General features: G+C 43.6%; 2 protein-coding genes across 8 annotated transcripts in view; one reads left to right on the top strand and one right to left on the bottom strand.

Moving 5' to 3' along the window:
• Window positions 1-2859, top strand: part of grsf1 (G-rich RNA sequence binding factor 1) — a 38328-nt gene extending 35469 nt beyond the window's left edge. Inside the window, exon 10 of the mRNA XM_073042375.1 lies at window positions 2564-2859. Within this exon, the coding sequence (XP_072898476.1) occupies window positions 2564-2580 (17 nt within the window). The 3' untranslated portion in view covers window positions 2581-2859. The remainder of the gene's footprint in view (window positions 1-2563) is intronic.
• A 759-nt stretch (window positions 2860-3618) lies between these two features.
• rufy3 (RUN and FYVE domain containing 3) overlaps window positions 3619-19877 on the bottom strand; it is a 71097-nt gene continuing 54838 nt past the window's right edge. For 4 of the 7 annotated variants that reach the window (XM_073042367.1, XM_073042368.1, XM_073042370.1 and 1 more), the window contains 8 exons: window positions 19363-19530; window positions 18807-18904; window positions 13128-13247; window positions 12087-12207; window positions 10717-10802; window positions 7113-7140; window positions 6943-7026; window positions 3619-4930 (listed from right to left, as the gene is read on the bottom strand). In XM_073042367.1, coding sequence (XP_072898468.1) covers window positions 4790-4930; window positions 6943-7026; window positions 7113-7140; window positions 10717-10802; window positions 12087-12207; window positions 13128-13247; window positions 18807-18904; window positions 19363-19530 — 846 coding nt within the window. In that variant the 3' untranslated portion in view covers window positions 3619-4789. Of the gene's footprint in view, window positions 4931-6942; window positions 7027-7112; window positions 7141-10716; window positions 10803-12086; window positions 12208-13127; window positions 13248-13435; window positions 15037-18806; window positions 18905-19362; window positions 19531-19877 lie in introns of those variants that run through there. The other 3 variants (XM_073042372.1, XM_073042373.1, XM_073042374.1) reach the window with 1 other exon arrangement.

Genomic DNA, 19877 nt, shown 5'->3' with positions numbered 1-19877 from the left:
TGCAGTGGACTGAAAAGCTTGAGCATGTAGATATTAAGGAAGAGGATGTGCTGGAGCTTTTGGAAAGCATCAAGTTGGTTATGTCACTGGGACCATACGAGATGTACCCCAGGCTCCTGTGGGAGGCGAAGGAGGAGATTGCTGAGCCTCTGGCAATGATCTTTGCATCATCAATGGGGACAAGAGAGATTCCAGCAGATTAGAGGGTTGTGGATATTCTTCCCTTATTCAAGAAAGGGAGTAGAGATAGCCCAGGAAATTATAGACTAGTGAGTCTTACTTCAGTGATTGGTAAGTTGATGGAGAAGATCCTGAGAGTCAGGTTTTATGAACATTTGGAGAGGCAGGAAGAGCCAGCATGGCTTTGTCAAAGGCAGGTTGTGCCTTATGAGCCTGAATGAATTTTGAGGATGTGACTAGACACATTGAAGTTAGAGCTGTAGATGTAGTGTATATGGATTCAGCAAGGCATTTGATAGGTACCTCATGCAAGGCTTATTGAGAAAGTAAGGAGGCATGGGATCCAAGGGGACATTGCTTTGTGGATCGAGAACTGGCTTGCCCACAGAAGGGAAAGAGTGGTTATAGATGGGTCATATTCTGTATTGAGGTTGTAACCAGTGGAGTGCCTCAGGGATCTGTTCTGGGACCCTTACTCTTAGCAATTTTTATAAATGACCTGGATGAGGTTGTGCAAGGATGGGTTAGTAAATTTGCTGATGACACAAAGGTTGGGGGGTGTTGTGTATAGTGTGGAGGGCTGTCAGAGGTTACAGCAGGATGTCGATAGGATACAAACCTGGGCTGAGAAGTGGCAGATGGAGTTCAACGCAGTTAAGTGATTGTGGTTCATTTTGGTAGGTCAAATATGATGGCAGAATATAGTATTAATGGTAAGACTCTTGGCAGTGTGGAGGATCAGAGGGATCTTGGGGTCCGAGTCCACAGGACACTTAAAGCTGCTGTGCAGGTTGACTCTGGTTAAGAAGGCATACAGTGCATTGGCCTTCATCAATCGTGGGATTGAGTTTTAAGAGCTGAGAGGTAATGTTGCAGCTATATAGGACCCTGGTCAGACCCCATTTGGAGTAACCATAGGAAGGGTGCAGAGGAGATTTACAAGGATGTTGCCTGGATTGGGGAGCATGCCTTATAAGAATAGGTTTAGTGAACTCGTCCTTTTATCCTCGGAGTGACGGAGGATAAGAGGTGACCTGATAGAGGTGTATAAGATGAGAGGCATTGATTGTGTGGATGGTCAGAGGCATTTTCCCAGGGCTGAGATGGCCAGCACGAGAGGGCACAGTTTTATGACGCTTGGAAATGAGTACAAAGGAGATGTCTGGTAAGTTTTTCAACTCAGAATGGTGAGTGAGTGCAATGGGCTGCTGGCAACAGTGGTGGAGACGGATACGATAGGGTCTTCTAAGAGACTCCTGGACAGGTACATGGAGCTCAGAAAAATAGAGGGGCTATGGGTAACCCTAGGTAATTTCTAAGGACATGTTTGGCACAGCTTTGTGGGCCGAAGGGCCTGTATTGTGCTGTAGGTTTTCTATCTAAAGCAGTTAGTACAATGATTTTGTTGCAACAAGATATCAAAATCAAGTTTAATTATCATTCAAACCGTACATAGATACAGCTGAACAAGACAGTGTTCCTGTGGGCCGAAGATGCAAAACATTCAAAAATAGGGAGCAAAGAAGCATGTTCTCTCAAAGAAAATATATACTGTATAGGCCAGGACTCTGCGATAATGTCCAGCAGATACTGCAATTCAGCCTGTCACGTACCAAATATATACAGAAATAGAGATCTTGCTGTAAAGAGCAGACTGCACCAGGAATATTAGTGACTACCTATGGAAGGACTGCCTTTAAATAGAGGCAGCGCAACAAGGACTGACCAGATTGATTGCTGGGATGAGTGGCTTGCTGATGAGCAGTTAAGCAGGTGGAGTTTGGAAAAATTACATTGTTGTAATCCAAAAAGGGCACAACACAGGATATTGAGGGGCAGTGAATCTAGCATCAGAATTTCAAGTGTTGGCCATGCAGATGGGGAATAATTTTTTTTACTCAGTGAATCTTCAGAATTCACTACCCCAGTGTGCTATGGAGACTGAGCAACAATAAAACTCCAATAAAGCAGCAGACTTGAGTTTTCTAGTGCCTGACGAACAGATTTTTAAAAACTTTTAATTCACTAACTTAGTCTTTATGATAAAATACAAAGGAGTACAGCAAATCTTACTTGAGCCACCAGAATTTCCAAATGGTTGGATAGCAGATTAGTGGAGTTTTGATTTCCTTCAAAACCATGAATATACCTTTGCATGATGGGTTAGTGGAGGAACATGGTGCTGAGATGAATTATCAGCTGCAATCCTACTGGATGGGATTGACTTTGCATTGTTTCATGTCCACAAAACCCAGAGATACTCCATGCTGTAGTCTCCGCTGTTACCGCTTATCACCTGTTGTCTGAGATCTGTTGATCTCATTTGCAGATCTGTGACCCTAAAGTGAGATAATTCACTAACTGATCATTTATTTTGTTTCAGGTACTGAAGAGAGGTAAACGATCACTGATTTGGAAATGGCTCTGCCTTTGGTAGTGAAGCTTTCCACTTGAGCGGATACCTAAACACTAGGCAAAACTAACAAACCTGGTTTTGGAGCTTGAAGTTGTATCGAAACCAGTTGAAGCAACTGTGACCTACTCATTGATATCATTAACAGAGGAAATTGATTTTTGTTTTGGTATTCCAAGTAGCCTGTATTACAAATTATGCCTCTTGTAACACGTTTTAATGTTACATTACTTGATAAAATAAATCCAGGCATTTTAACAAGTTTACATTGCTTTACAACAGTTTGTATTGTTTAGTAGCATTGATTTAAAAATGTAAGTTTGCAGTAACCTGCAGAGGATATCCTTTGCTATATACATGGAGTTTTTCCTCACAGTATAATTAAATGGGTTGAACATATGTGCAGTGCAGCCACAATAAAAATCATCTTAGACAATCAATGTTAACAAAAATAGTTCCCTTTTTTAAAAAAAAATAAAGGGAACTGGAAAGTTATAAGCTGGTCACTGGGTTGTGTTCTGTTTGTTTAGAATACCCACACAATCTGTAACCCAGGAGATTGCATTTCTGACCAAATCCTGGAGTATGTAGATCAGACTTGTCTCACATTTATATCTAAACTACATTGTAGTATGAGGTAGTGTATACCATACAGCTTTGAACTTCACCTTGATCATCACAGAAGTCATCTCTGGTCAGTGCTTTGACCGAAAAGATAGCTAAACATTACAGATTAGACTTGTGCAAGTGTCGCCAACATAGCATTCCCACGACTTCCTAACCCTGTACATCTTTGCAATGTGGGTGGAGAATGTACAAACTCCTTACAGGTAACAGCAATTAGTGATCATTGTGGTAGCCGCTAGGTCAGCATGCCTCCCGAGGAGATACCAGGCTAAAAATACCAAATTAGTTTGTATTTAACAGACAGGTGGTTTTACTGTGCCCTTAATATCAAAGTGTGGCAGTATTGGGAATGGAATACCTGACACTTCAACTTTGGAGGGAAATCAATCACAGGTGCATACGTACAAAGCAAATGTTTATTCATACAACAAACAGGCTATCCAGTTGTACCCAGGCAATGGGAGAACAGGCAGCAAACAAGTACTCCTTCAGAGATATTCTAGTCCCTGCTCCCTCCCCAATGCAGTGCAAAATTTCTTACAACAATTGTCCAGTTTTGTATAAAGGAGTTTACAAATGCTACTATTGTTGAATCAAATAAGAAAAATAGCTGGCTATAAAATTCATTTGGTCACTAAATACCTTTGTACATTCATTTTTTAAGTCCTGTGAAATGAGGAACTTGTCAAGAAAACTTCTTTGCTTATCTAAACTACACTGTAGTATGAGGTAGTGTATACCATACAGCTTTGAACCTCACTTTGATCACCATCACAGAAGTCATCTTTGATCAGTGCTTTGACTGAAAAGATAGCTAAATATTACAGATGCTGAAATTCAAAAACAAAAAAGCTGACAATACTCAGGTCAGACAGAAAACACATCTGACTTTTAACTGTTTCTCTCCAGCAGTGTTCTGTTCTCAGTGGGTCACATGTTTATTCTGGTTTACAAAGTGAACTGTCCACTGACACAAGGACAAGATCCAGATTCTTTTAACAACAGACAATTCCAGCTCAGTCCAGCCTATGGAGAGGTGGTTCAAATACATAATGGCGCACAACTGAAATTCACATTTGGTCAAAGAATGAAAAGTCAAAATAACAATACCCTCAGTGAGAGGGATGGATGTAGGAAACTAGAGAACATCCAAGGTTGGCATGGTCATCTTGACTACATCCCCATGTGTCTGCCACATTGGATAGGAAATCTGGCCTCATCTGGTAGGGATTAGAATTGTTAAATAGCATTACCAGAATTCAAAGATGATTTTTAAAACATGTCTCAGAGTTTTACCACACTGATTTAATCTGTTTTTCAGCCCCCTCAGCTGATACGTTTTTTGGTTACACCATTCATGGCCCAGAAAACAACCATTTGATGTGGCAGGAGTCCAGGTGGATGTCTTCCTGAAAGTTACAAACAATATTACCAAGGTTCCCAAAGACGTATCAAAACAGTAGTTCCTTTTTCAAGGGGAAGTGTGCATAGTAGGAATGGCACGCTGATTTATCCAACACTTCACATTGAGGACAGAGTGGTTCTCTGCGCACTCCACGTGGTAGTCTGTCAGGGTGGTGTTGAGTACTGTTGTAACAGCATCACGTGGCAGGGATTACACACACACACGGGCTCCAGGGAGGACGGGAGAGGCAGCTCATTTACAGCACACGCACTGCAGAAGGTTCCTTGACAGCTTTTGCATTGCTTCTGAAAGAGAGGGAAAGCCACTGTTTATACCAGCAGTAAAGAGTGGTGTAGAGACTGCTTAGGAGTCAAGCTTGGATGTCACATTTCCCCCACTCCTATAACCAAGCATATTAAAGGTGTGATGGTAAAGAGATGACGGTGGGCTTGAAGGAGACGGAGCATAGAACAGTACAGTATATCATACCATGTCTGCAAAAAAAAAATTCCAAATTAAACTGAGTATCTTCTTCCTGTACATGATCCATATAATTATGGAGCAACATATCCACTTTAGCCTCTCAATTGCTCCTATTGTATCTGCTTCTATCACTACCACCTCAGGCACCTACTATACGCCAAAAAAAGAATCCTTCATTTACAGCATAATAAAATGTGCCAAATCAAAAACACCCACTCACTAATCCCTCCTACCTGCATCATGTCCATGTCCCTCCATCTTCCTTACATCCGTGTGCTTAGACAAACATATCAAAAACTTCCAATATATTTGTTTCTACCACCATACCAGACAACACATTCCAGACATCTATGACTCTGAGTGAAGAACTTAACCCTCACATCACCTTCAATGCATGTTCACTGGTATTAGACATTTTAATCCTGGGAAACCGATATTCTCTGTCCACTTTATCTATGCCTCAATCTTCTAAAGCTCTATTAAATCTCCCTTTAGCACCCGGTGCTCCAGAGAAAACAATGCAAGTTTAGCCAGCCTTTTGTGATAGCATATGCCTTCTTAGACCAGGCAGCATCTTGGTAAACCTCTTCTGCACCCTCTCCAAAGTCTCAACACCCTTCCTCTAGTGGAGCAACTGGAACTGAATGCATTACTCTAAATGTGGCCTAACCAGAGCTTTATAAAGTTGCAATATAACCTCTTGACTTTTGAACTCAAGTGCCTCAAATAATAAAAGCAAGCATTACGTAAGCCTTCTTAACCACCTTATTGACCTGTGTAGCCACTTTCAAGGCTCTATGAACTTGAATCCCAAGATCTCACTGCTCAGCAACATTTAAGGATCTTGCCGTTAACAGTGTACTGTCTCTGTACGTGCCCTACTGAGGTGCAACACCTCACTTTTATCTGGGTTAAACTCCATCTGCCATTTCTTAGCCCTTATCTGCAACTGGTCTACATTGTGCTGTATTCTTTGCCAATCTTCTACACTATCCACAATTCCACCAATCTTGGCATCATCCACAAACTTACTAACCTACCTATCTACATTTTCATCCAGGTCATTTATATACAACACAAATAGCACAAGTCCCAGCACAGATCCCTGTGGAACACCACTAATTACAGACCATCAGCTTAAGTCCCTCCAACCACTACCCTCTGTCTTCTATACGCAAGCCAGTTCTGAATCTAAACAGCCAATTTGCCATGGATCCCATGCATCCTAATCTTCTGGATTAGCCTCCCATGAGGGACTTTGTCGAACGTCTTACTAAAATCATGTGGACAACATCCACTGCCCTATCCCCATCAATCTCTCTCATCATCTTGTCAAAACACTCAATCGAGTCAGCAAAGCACAACCTGCCACACACAAAGCCGTGCTGACTGTCCCCAGTTAGTTCATGGGTTTCCAAAGGCTCGTATATCCTATCCCTAAGAATTTTCTTCAGCAATTTCCCTACAACTGACATGAGACTCATGGTCTATAGTTCCCAGAATTTTCCCTTGTTCATTTCTTAAATAGAGATAAACATTCGACACTCGCCAGTCTTCCAACTTATCCACCTTAATACTCATGAGGAGGCCCAACTCTTCCTCCTCCTTGTCCTCTAAACACCCAAACGTATTTATACACTCAGCACTGATCTGCTGGTCCTCCATTATTTTTCTCTTGGTAAGTAGTGAAGAAAAGTAATCATTAAATACTCCTTTAAGCTTTTCCCCTCTTATTGTAAATGCATATCCTGCATGTGGATAGTAACGATAGAGGTTATGATCAGAACTTAACAGACTGGCAGAGTTGCGGATGGATTGCAAATCAGTTTTGTACCTTGGGCCTGTTCAGTGAAGCTTCCTCTTGACAGAGTTTGCAAATCACATTCTCTTCACATTCCAGTCTGGAGCCACTGGGTCCCTGTGACAAGAAACACAAAAGTTAAAAACTGTAGCTTTGTGTTTATAACAATGTTAAATTATTTAAAAGAAACAATATGTACTTACAGTTTCTACTTGTGTTTCTGAATTTGACCTAAAAATTTCAAAAGAAAATATTTCAGTTTTGTTTTTGACAAATGAACTTCTGTGAAATAGTTGATGTATGCTGAACTATTGAAAGTGTAGTGAGGAAGGGAAAGAAGCAGGAAGGGGAGGAGAAAAAGAGACAGCAGGGTAGAGGGTCGGGCAGAGAAAGAGGAGGTACAATTGGCTGTGCTTGGGAGGTACCTCTTGTCAGTTGTGAAGCAGGACAGCTTTATTCTACACAGGGTCCTTAGTACAAAGACAAAACCATGCACCAACCAGCCAGGAAGAACATTCCAGAGACACAAGAAACCGCAGGTGCTGGAATCTGCTGAAGAAACTCTGAGTCAGGTAGCAACTATGGAAGGAAAGTGAACCCTCGCAAGGCAGAAGGTCCTGATGGGATACGGTAAGGCTCTGAAAACCTGTGCCAACCACCTCGCAGGAGTATTCAAGGACGTTTTCAACCTCTCACTGCTACGGGCAGAAGTTTCCACTTGCTTCAAAAAGGCAACAATTATATACCAGTGCCAAAGAAGAATAATGCGGGCTGCCTTAATGACTATCGCCCGGTAGCACTCACATCGACAGTGATGAAATGCTTTAAGAGGTTGGTTATGACGAGACTGAACTCCTGCCTCAGCAAGGACCTGGACCCATTGCAATTTGCCTATTGCCACAATAGGTCAACGGCAGATGCAATTTCAATGGCTCTTCACACGGCTTTAGACCACCTGGACAACACAAACACTGTCAGGATGCTGTTCACCGACTTTAGCTCAGCATTTAATACCATCACTCCCACAATCCTGATTGAGAAGTTGCAGAACCTGGGCCTCTGTTCCTCCCTCTGCAATTGGATCCTTGACTTCCTAACCGGAAGACCACAGTCTGTGTGGATTGGTGATAACATATCCTCTTCGCTGACGAACAACACTGCACTCCTCAGGGGTAGGTGCTTAGCCCACTGCTCTACTCTCTGTATACACATGACTGTGACTAGGCATAGCTCAAATACCATCTATGCATTTGCTGACGATACAACCATTGTTGGTAGAATCGCAGGTGGTGACAAGAGGGCGTACAGGAGTGAGATATGCCAACTAGTGGAATGGTGCCACATCAACAACCTGGCACTCAACATCAGTAAGACGAAAGAGCTGATTGTGGACTTCAGGAAGGGTAAGACGAAGGAACACATACCAATCCTCATAGAGGGATCAGAAGTGGAGAGAGTGAGCAGCTTCAAGTTCCTGGGTGTCAAGATCTCTGAGGATCTAACCTGGTCCCAACACATTGATTTAGTCATAAAGAAGGCAAGATAGTGGCTATACTTTATTAGAAGTTTGAAGCAATTTGGCATATCAAAAACTTCCATAGTTGTACTGTGGAGAGCATTCTGTCAGGCTGCATCACTGTCTGGTACGGAGAGGCTACTGCACAGGACCGAAAGAAGCTGCAGAAGGTTGTAAATCTAGTCAGCTCCATCTTGAGCACTAGTCTACAAAGTACCCAGGACATCTTTAGGGAGCGGTGTTTCAGGAAGGCAGGGTCCATTATTAAGGAACTCCAACACCCAGGGCAAACCCTTTTCTCACTGTTACCATCAGGTAGGAGGTACAGAGGCCTGAAGGCACACACTCAGTGATTCAGGAACAGCTTCTTCCCCTCTGCCATCCGATTCCTGAATGGACTTTGAAGCTTTGGACACTACCTCACTTTAAAAAAAAATATACAGTATTTCTGTTTTTTCCACGTTTTAATAATCTAATCAATACATGTAATTGATTTACTTGAATTGAATTTCAGTTTATTGTCATTTAGAAACCACAAATGCAATGCAGTTAAAAAATGAGACAAAGTTCCTCCAGAATGATATCACAAAAGCACACGACAAAACAGACTACACCAGAAAATCCACATAACATTTGGCAATCCCCAAATCCAGAGTCCAGAGAGGCTGCTGCGTATTGATATCGCGCTACCATCTTATCATGTTCCCCGGAAAGGAGCTCCATATCCACCAGACAAAACAAGACTACCCAGACACAACAAGTCAGGAGACCAACTCTACCACCCAACAGACCAAAAACTAAAGCTACAAGACCTACACAAAACCACATAGTTACATATAGTTATAGTTACAAAAGTGCAGACAATACCATATTTGATTAAAAAAAACAGACCATGGGCATAGTAAAAATAGTCCAAAGATGTTAAAAGACTCTAAGTTCGAAAGAAACCACCACACGGTTTCCACAAGTCCTCAGGGTCCCGACAGACTCGTCATCCCACACAGGCGGCAGAAGGGAATACCCCCGCTATGGATTTCCAAGGCGCTGCCGGACTTGTTCATTTATTATGTTTTATTCATCTATATTCTCTCTCTCTCTCTCTCTCTCTCTCTCTCCCTCCCTCCCTCCCTCCCTCTCTCCCTCTCTCCCTCTCTCCCTCTCTCCCTCCCTCCCTCCCTCCCTCCCTCCCTCCCTCCCTCCCTCCCTCTCCCTCTCTCCTCGATTATGTATTGCATTGAACTGCTGTTGCTAAGTTAACAAATTTCATGTCACATGCCGGTGATAATAACCCTGATTCTGAAATGGACAGTCGAAGTTTTGGGTCGAGACCCTTTAACATTCCACCCAGAACTTCCAGCCTCCACTCCACCAATAGATTCCATTTCTAGGCTTTTGTGTGCGTGCACAGAAAAGCTCCGTAATAATTTAGCAAAATACTTTCTTTCGCCATCTTTGGATTTTGGTAAATACATTAATTTTAACTGGCAGCTCACATGGCACTTATAGGAGAGAACATATTCATTTAACAAGTTATCTATACTCCCTCTGTACTCATTGCTCAGTAATTCCACCCCCCCCCCCCCCTCCCAACAGTTCCAAAAGATGACCTGCACTGAAAATAATAGGTTCAGGCATTGAATTGTAATGGCAGACACGATTCTGCCCGCATTGGAGAGAACGAGCTACAAGGAGCGGTTGGATTGATTTTCCTGGAGCAGTGGAGACTGAGGGAAGAGCAGATAGAAGTTTAAAATTATGTGAGATAGATGATAAGAGTCTTTCCCACCCCCAAATGGATTTGTCAAATGCTGTAGGATGTGCATTTAAGGTGAGAAGAGGAAAGCTTAAAGGAGATGTGTGGGGTAAGTTGTGTTGGTGGGTGCCTGGAACAGAGCTGGAAGCAGTAGTAACACTTGAGAGGCATTTAGACACGATCATGCATCAAACCGAGGGATAAGGACATTGTGCAGGCATCGGGGTTGAATTTACTTTGTCTTAATTACTAGTTTAATTAGTTCAGCACTCGTGCGCCAAAAATGTTCCGTTCTATGAGATGTATGAGAAAAGCTTCTTTACACACAGTGGCTGGAACGAGCTGCCAGGTAGGTGGAGGAAGCAGATGCATTTACACAGACACATGAACAGGCAGAGAATGTTGGGATGAGTTTAGTTAAGCACCATGGTCAGCACGGACATGGTAGGTCGAAGAGCCTGTTCTTGAGCTGTGCTGTTCTATGTTCTACCTGCTACACAGAATTAATCCCAAACATTTGACACGAATATAAAAATACCTGTCTGATTTGTGGGATCCATTAGGAGTTCTCCCTTCTTCTGCTTGATGGAGTCGAAGGTTTTCTTCTCGAAGCCTCTCCAGCTCCTGTAATGTTACCACAGAGACCCCACTTCATACAAAAAATTAATAGTAAACCGAATTGCACTACAAACTAGAGTACCAGGTGCACTGACTCCTGGTGAAGGTACAGCTCTGGGCCTGTACCACTGGAGTTTAGAAGAATGAGTGATGATCTCATTGAACCCTACTGAATATTGAAAGGGCTAGATAGAGTGGACGTGAAGAATGCCTCCTATAGTAGGGGAGTCTAGGAGCAGAGGGCACAACCACAAGAACAGAGTAGAGGAGGAATATCTGTAGCCAGACGGTAGTGAATCTGTGGAATTCTGTGCCTCAGACGGCTGTGGAGACCAAGTCATTGGGTATATTTAAAGCAGAAGTTGAAAGGTTCTTGATTTGTAAGTGTGTCAAAGGTTACGGGGAGAAGGTAGGAGAATGGAATTGAGGGGGAAAATAAGTTAGCCGTGATGGAATGCTGGAGCAGATATGTTGGGCTGGATGGCCTAATTCAGCTCCTATATCTTATGGTTTTATGGAATGCAACAAGGCTATGCATGATTAGCCTGTAATTGTGAGAGTGCACACGGAGAGACAACTTCAGCTGTGTCTCCGCTAGTTGTGCTCTTTCCTCAAGAGTTCAATGTTTATGGGTTTAAATTCCACTGCGACTAAATTAAAACCTTCATTCTGTGCGGTACAAGAAAGAGCAGCACTCTGAGGTTTGGTCTTTACACTGAGGTCCTGGACATGGCCCTGCATTTAGCAATGCTTTAAAACAGAATAAAAAGGCACAATCTTGCTGCAGCTAGACCCTTCTCTGTGGTGTCCCAGGTACCGAGAAACTGTTTCTACATCTCACATGTTTCTGGTGAAGCCAGTGAGGAGGGACTGGGGAGGCGTAGGAAGTTCTCCCTTTCTTTGCACAAGTTGAGAAGATTGAACACAGAGTTATCGTATTTATGCCTCTATTGTTTACTGTCAGAATTAAAGATTTTTGGAGAAAGGCAGGGACGTGGACTTGTGGAATCAGATGATATCTGATTGGTGGAGCAGGCTTGAGGGGGTGTTTGGTCTTCTGGTTGTCCTTCCACCTATGATGGACCTATAATGCAAGTCCCTCTCACCTTAAATCTTGCCCTGTTGTTTTTGGTCCCCACTACCACGGATTCGACCTACCCTATCTACAAAAATTCCTTCCACCTCCACACCAAGAGAAAACGTGGAACAACTCTCGTTAATCTCTACACCAGGAGGAGTGGAGCCTCTGCCCGCGGCCCAGTGGACCAATGATCAAGCTTGTTCACTCACCCTCCTGATATCCGCCATTTCTTGCTGGCTGTTCTTTACTTGTGCCTCCAAGCTGTGATCTCGGCTGTAGTCAACGGGTGAGCTTAGCTTGCGCTCCTTTAAGCTCATCTGTAACTGGGCACTGAGGAGAGAACGACAGGATCAGACGGGGTCATAAAGGCCATCGGCACTGGTTACCCATCACTTGTCCAAAGCAAAGGAGCGTTGGTCTTTGCATCTGGTGACTAGAAGGGTTAAAGTGATGAAGCACTGCCCAGACGTGGGTGTCTGACCGCGCCATCGAGTCTGACTCGTACACCTGTAGGATCTTCAGCTCACCATTTTTGCCCATCTACACTAATCCCATTCACCTACGTTTCGACACCTTGCCTGTTTATCAGTGATTGTATCCCATTCCCCCACCTCCTTTGGCAGTGAGTTCTAAATATGAACCACTCCGTGTAGTACTCATACCTCTCCTTCCTCTCACCTTAAATCTTGGCTCCCTCGTTCTGGATCCGCAGTGGGGAGAAAGGTTTTACCTACCCTATCTGTGCCTCTCTAGCTTGTATATTCATCACAAGCCATCCCTCTGCTCCATGGAAAACAAGCCCAGTCTCTCTGATCTCTCCCCATAACTAAAGTCCTTTAATGCAGGCAACATGCCAGTGCCTCTGCTACCACACTGGCAGCAACTTCCAGCCACTCACCATTCTCTGTCACGGTATGATGCGAATTCTTGTATTCTGATCATCGAGCCTCAGAAACTGGGCTTCACTCTAATAACTAGCCATTTAGTGGAAACCATCACTATCCAAACTTTTCTTAATAAATCTCCCTGGAGCCACCTGCACGTCTTTGGGATGTGCGAGGGCACATGGAGAACATGTACACTTCACCTAGACAGTACCAAAGGTCAAGATCGAGAGGAGATGACTGGCAGAAAGGAGATTTAATTTGATTTGTGCTTTATTGCCATTCGGTCCATGTAACAAACCCATCCACTTGCACTAAGCTAAGAACCCAGTGACCCTCGAGACGCCCATTCCCAAGGGCACCCACCGTTGTCTTTTCAGGGTGTCCACCTCTTGCTGCAAGCTGGCAATCTTCTCCCCGAACTCCTGCTTGAAGAGTCGGTTTGCTTCCTCCGCCGAGTGACAGCTCTCCTGTGCCCGTCGCAATCTGGGTGTGAGCCAGACGAGTTTGTGATAGCAACAAAAAGCCACGGTGGAGGGGAACAGAGGGTAGGGCTGGGCAAGGATGGAGGAAGATCAACTAAAGCAAACACACAACTCAATGATGGCCCAAATCAAACACAAAATAAAACCAGTGATAGACATGCTGAGAAATGGGGAATCGAGGCAGAGAGATGGCTTTCTTTCCAAGTGTTTTATTTTGATTTATTACTACACATTTCACAATATTGATGGTTAATTAACAAAATTTATCTTCAACATCTTCTCCCCAACCCCACCAAAAACATATCATTGCACTGGAATTAACTCTAAGATCTTCCCATTAAAACATTCAATCTAAATAAAATATAACTGCGAACAGCATAGTGCAAAAGCATACATTGGCTGCACAATGTATTCCTAGTTAGCAGACAATTGGTTTTCCTCAAAAGCCAATATCTTTCAATCCCCTATGCCCTTCACAATTCATTCCACTAATGCTACTTACTTCTGGATCCTTGCTAAAAATCGGGGTTACATTTTTGCATCAGGCCACCATGAGCTCTCGTTGAGCAGCTGACGATGGCGGAGCACCCAGGAGCTGGGGGCCAGATTTCACACTGCTGTTTGGGCACCTTTTCCCACTGAATTAACCAGGAGAAGCTCTGGGGCAGTGGGCCACTTCCCCAGAGAGCCAAGTTCAAACAGCTTTTCATTTGCAGTATTCAGCACATGTGAGATCTGCTTATCATCACACCACTTCCAGACAAACAAGGGATGCTGGAGTGGGAAACCATTCAATGCAAATCACCCCTAGCTCCAGGTATTAAACTCCTCCACAGCCCTGTACTTAGAGTAAACCACCAAGGTCCACCGGTATCCTGATCTTCATTCCCCTTACCTTGCCTACAACATTCTTAAAACTGATTTAGCTGAATTTTCTCACTCCTACAACACTCAACTCCCTCTTCATGTTTTTACACTTTCTGAATGCTATCCTATCCACACCAGTAGCATCTAATATTGCAGCCCTGCTTAAGTGCAGAGCACACACACACGAACAGGAATATCAGTCATCTCTGCAATTTGCCATACAACTTGTCCAGACTCTGCCAACCCCCTGCAATCAACTCCAACCTGCCCAACCTCTTACCCAAAGCCAACAGCTTTGCACCCATTGTACTTATGGCCATAAGCCGTCAAGTTTCCAACACAAACTCAAAGCAGAAGAGATTGTTTTAAACTCTAAGTGGGTGAATCTCTTTCAAGAACAAACAGGTATATGAAGGTAAGAAGATTCCACTATGTACATCCTTCTCAAATATCTTGGGTTAATTCTAGAATCTTTGTGTCTGTAATATTTTTAAATGTATTAAATTGCCTAAGGTGACCCAATCAGAATCAATCTTCAAACTGGCTCACTTTAAACCAACCAAAGTGACAAGGACATTAAAAGGAAGCTTCCTATTTAAAGGTCACAAGGAATTCTTGAGGAATGCACACTGCTCATTCCAGTAGAGACAAACCAGCCCGTGGAAATAGTGGCTGAAAGCGCCACAAGTGAAACATGAATTATTCAAATATTATAATAAAAAAATCAACTTCTGTAGCTGACTTTTAATTGGGAAAAAAGCTACATGCTTCACTGCAAACTGTAACCACAACTTTTAAAGGTTTTCCGATGGTAAAAACCAAGGCCAAACTTGAGGTTTTCTTCACTCGATGCCTATTGTCTCTGGACAAGTTTCCCAGCTGCAATGTTTAGACACTTAGCTTGTTTTACCAAATCATTTTCACTTTTTATTAGAAGTACGTGTCAGGGTCAGTCAGAAGAAGAAAGCAGGCGGGGTGAAGACGTTGGACAAGTTCAAAAAGGGGGAGACAATGATGAAAGAAAAGGAAAAAGGGATGGAAAAAGGGGGGAAAAAGTGAACAGCAGTTCTATTAGTTCATTACAATTGGCAAGCCAAAATATTCTTTCCATTATTTTTAAAGCATAGAAATCCATGAACACCTGTACATATACTGCATGTGTACATACAATCCCACACAGAAGCACTTGCCTACAGGAGCTCTGAAAGTCTGTCAATTAAAACCAATGTGCTTCTGTCCCCACCATCTTCAGAAGCTCCCGAGTCACCTGTCCCTTTCTCCCAGAACCAAGGCATCAGGAATAGGAAAGAACCATTAGAGTTGGGAAATACTCAACCTCCTCTGCATCCCAGGAATGAAACAGACAGAGCACCACCTGCACTGAGGCCGTGACTCGGTCAGAATGAAGGCAACTGGGAAGCCTCCCCCTCACTCATCCAACTGTACGTTGCCATGCTACAGCACCAGTGATTACACACATCATCTCAGAGAAATTCAGCACAGGGTTCCAACAAAGCCAGCCTGTTTGTCAAGAAATGCTGTAGCGCTGTCCTGATGATGTGCATCTTGAACAAACACTTAAGCTTGTTTGCTTTTTAAACAAAGTGCAAGTGATCATCTGGACACCAATGCCAGCAAAGCTCCCAGCAGGATTAAAATTAACAATCCGACTGCACTCTAGCAGCGGACTGATTACTGGAGACAGCGGGGGAGGCCAGGGCAGTGGCAGAGCTAGTGAATCCACCCCTTCACCGTGGCAGAGACCTGGGTTCAATCCCAACCCCTGGTGTTGTCTGTGTGGAGTTTGCACGTCGTCCTTGTGACTACATGGGTTTCCTTGGGTGCTCCTGTTTCCTCCCACAAGGATGCTGATCGTCTCCTGACATCGGCTGAGAGTCAAACAAACTGCTGGGGCGGTGAGATAAGTCACGGGACCACAGGGAAACAGCGGGAGGGGGAGGGGGGACTGAGACGGTCAGCAACTTTAAATTCCTCAGTGTTATCATTTCAGAGGACCTGTCCTGGGCCCAGCATGTAAGTGCAATTACGAAGAAAGCACGGCAGCACCTCTACTTCCTTAGGAGTTTGCAAAGATCTGGCATGACATCTAAAACTTTGACAAACTTCTACAGATGTGCGGTGGAGAGTATATTGACTGGCTGCATCACAGCCTGGTATGGAAACACCAATGCCCTTGAATAGAAAATCCTGCAAAAAGGAGTGGATATGACCCATTCCACCACAGGTAAAGCCCTCCCCACAACTGAGAGGACCTACACAGAGCACAGTCGCAGCAAAGCAGCATCTATCATCATGGGCCCCACCACGCAGGACATGCTCTCTTCTCACTGCTACCATCAGGAAAGTGGTACAGGAGCCTCAGGACCCACACCACCAGGTTCAGGAAGTTATTATCCTTCAACTATCAGGTTCTTGAACCAGAGGGGATAACTTCACTCAACTTCACTTGCACTATCATCGTAATGTCCCCACAACCTATGGACTCACTTTCGCAGACTCCTCATCTCACATTTTCAATATTTATTCCTTATTTTATTATTATTTCTTTCTTCTTGTACTTGCATAGTTTGTTGTCATTTTCACACTGGTTGTACACCCAGCTGGTGTGGTTTTTCATTGATTCTGTTATGGTTATTGGATTTATTCCGTATGCCCTCAAGAAAAGGAATCTCAGGGTTGTATGTGGTGACATATATGTACTTTGATAATAAATTTATTTTGAACTTTGAAACGGCTGGCAGGAGGCTGATGAACCAAGTGCCCTGCTTCTGTACTGTTGTAGGTATAAAATATAAGAATTAAGGGACAACTTATCATTTATCAAATGCAGCTAACTTTATCATAGCAACATTTTATAAGGGTTTTGCCAGGACTGGAGAGACTGGGATATAGGGAGAGGTTGGCCAGACTAGGTCGTTATTCCTTGGAGCACAGAATGAGGCTAATCCATAAACCTTACGGAAGTTTAAAAAATCATTAGTGGCACAGACAAGGTGAATGGTAGCAGTCTCTTCCCAAGGGTTGGGAAGTATGAAAGCAAGGGCATAGATTTACTGTGAGAGGCAAAATAGTTAAAAGGTGTCTGAGGGACAACTGTTCCGTGCAGAGTGTGGTGAGCACATTAAACGAGTTACCAGTGAAAATGGTTGAGACAAGTATATTAGCGTTACTTAGGAAGCTGTTGGATAGGCACAGGGAGCAGTGGGGCTTGCAGGGATAAGGGCAGAAAGCAGGAAATTGGGAGTAGCTGGGTCGGCATGGACTTGCTGGGCTGAAAGGCCTGTGTTGGTGCTGTATTGCTCTATAACTCTATGATACTCTGCCCTCGCTCGCTGACAGCTTCTTGCTTCATCCTTTTAAGTAAATTCTCTTCGGCACCATCTCACGTGGGCGATGCTCCACGGGGGAAGAAGGGATTTATGATACAGCACTCTGGGACACAGAAAGGTTTCTTTGGAAAGTCTGGTTCATATTGAACCTGTGCTGCAGCTGAAAGCACCCGTGCCTCCAAATGCTCTTCACTGTTCTATAGAGAGTAATGAGGGGCGAAGGGAGGGGGGAGGTTTACTAAGACAAGAGGCAAGGGAACAGACCAAGTGTGGATGAAACTGCTGTCACTCAAATATATCAGGAAGAGACCATGAGTTTCCCAAAGACAGTCCTCACCCCCTTCAGAAGAGCATAAGGTTTGGCTAACTTTAAAACTGTTGAGAAGCTAAACTGAAGCAAAAGTAGACGGTGATATACCTATCTCGAGAAATACTTATTATAATGTAGATTTTATATTACTTAGTTGTTATTCTTTATTCGCTCACTTACTCCTTTTTCCCCACCAAAATGAGTATATATATGTAGTGTATGTGTGTGTGTGTATTATATATATATAAAAAAGGAGTACACAGGGCAATCTTTTCTGTGTAATGGATTTGGTCACTGACTTTTATGAGTACTGCAATAGGGGCCCTCAACTCACAAGTAGGAGGGGTTATCCCCCACAGCTAGACATTTCCTCTAGCTCAACGCAGGGTCATCTACTAGTGACCTCAGCCTTGGAATCACACTTTCGTTGCCATTTTTGTTATTATTTGCGTTTCTTGGTTCCTATTTGTTCAGGGAGTAGATCGATTAAGTTTTATTCTAATTTCAATGATACATTGACAGATAAATACAGATGGCTAAGGACAAGGTAAAATTCATTTCTTTTAATGCCAATGGGCTATTAAATCCAATCAAATGTAAGTGAATTTTATCCAATTTGGGACAATTTGATTCATACTGGGAAAAATGGTTTAACTATATAATGCCTCATAGGCCTGATTTTATTCTCACAAATCAATGAATCTGTTGTAAAAAAAAATCACTCCCTACTTGTACATAGTTCTTTCCTTTTGCTTGTTTTTTCTTTCCACTCTTTTCTATAAGTGTGTACCTCAGATAAATACTTTGTGGAGATTTGTGATATATATGATTATATGATATATATGTACACTGTCTGAAATACGTCTTATGGAAATGTTTGTTTGATGATGAAATTCAATAAAAAATAAATTACAAAAAAAGAAACTGCTGTCACTCTGGCTACACATGGAACATAGGGACTACTCACTCAATTAGCCAGTGCTGAAGCCCCATCTACCTCCCCCCTCCACCAAAGGCACGGCTGCCCGTTTACCTCAGTTCCAACTGTTTGATGGTGGAGTTCATCTGATTAGTTTTCTCCTCCAGGCGGGCAATGATTTCATTCTTCTGTCGGATCACGTTGTCAGAGCCCTGTGTGAATAAACCGTGGTTTGCAAAAGGGCGAGGAATGAGCTTTTCCGCCGGGGAGGGAAGTCTAAAGCCAGGCAGCACAACTGATGGTGAGAGGGGGCGAGCCTGAAAGGGGACTCGAAAGGTAATCTTTTCCACAGTGGTTATATATGGAAGGAGCTGCTGCTGGTAGAGGCAGGTGATTTTATACTATCTGAAATGGGAAAGGGATAACAGGGGCAAGAGGAAGGGGGAGTCAGAACATACCAGAGTTATTTAAAATAGGAGCAATCACATTCACGCCATTAGGCTGTAGACTACCCAGGTAGATTACAAGGTGTCGTTCCTCTAGACCAGGGATTCCCCTGTTAACGGTAGGGGTCCACAGCCCCTGCTCTAGACACTGGGATTCAGTGTGGATGGTTGGACTGATTCCTCATCGCTTGGCACCCACCCTCCTGCCTCATTCCCCTCCTCACCTGAACCTTCTGGCAGAGCTCCTGGTTAAGAGCCTGCACCTCATCCAGCTGCTGTCGGAACGTCACCAGCACGTCCTGCTTGTCACAGATGTCCTTCTCCAGCATCTTCATGGCCAGTTCCATCTCCTGCTTCATCCCAATCTGCACCTCCAACTCCTTCTCAACGTCCTGGACCACACAACAGCCACAATGAGACCATTCACCGTGACACGCACACTTTCCAAACCAGAGTCCGAGAAAAGAGCACAGCTACCAGAACTGCACTGGAATTGTGGTCTCCAGCACTTCCATTCCATTCAGCCTATCGAGCCATGCTAGCCCTCTGAGAGGTCCCAATCATTCCCACTTTCCCTGCATCCCCTGAGCCTATTTAGTTATCAAATTTCCTTCTAAATCTGCTTCTATCTTCTTTTTGGCCAACACACTCCAGATTACAACTCAATGTGAATGCACAATTCTTAAGCTTGCTTACCAACTGCCAACCAATCTCTGCAGTGGAGACAGCGTCTCTGCAA

Source organism: Hemitrygon akajei, chromosome 4 (assembly GCF_048418815.1).
Source record: "Hemitrygon akajei chromosome 4, sHemAka1.3, whole genome shotgun sequence".
Lineage (NCBI taxonomy): Eukaryota > Metazoa > Chordata > Chondrichthyes > Myliobatiformes > Dasyatidae > Hemitrygon > Hemitrygon akajei.
Note: the sequence above shows the minus strand (reverse complement) of the source record. Positions and strands in the feature narration are given on the sequence as shown.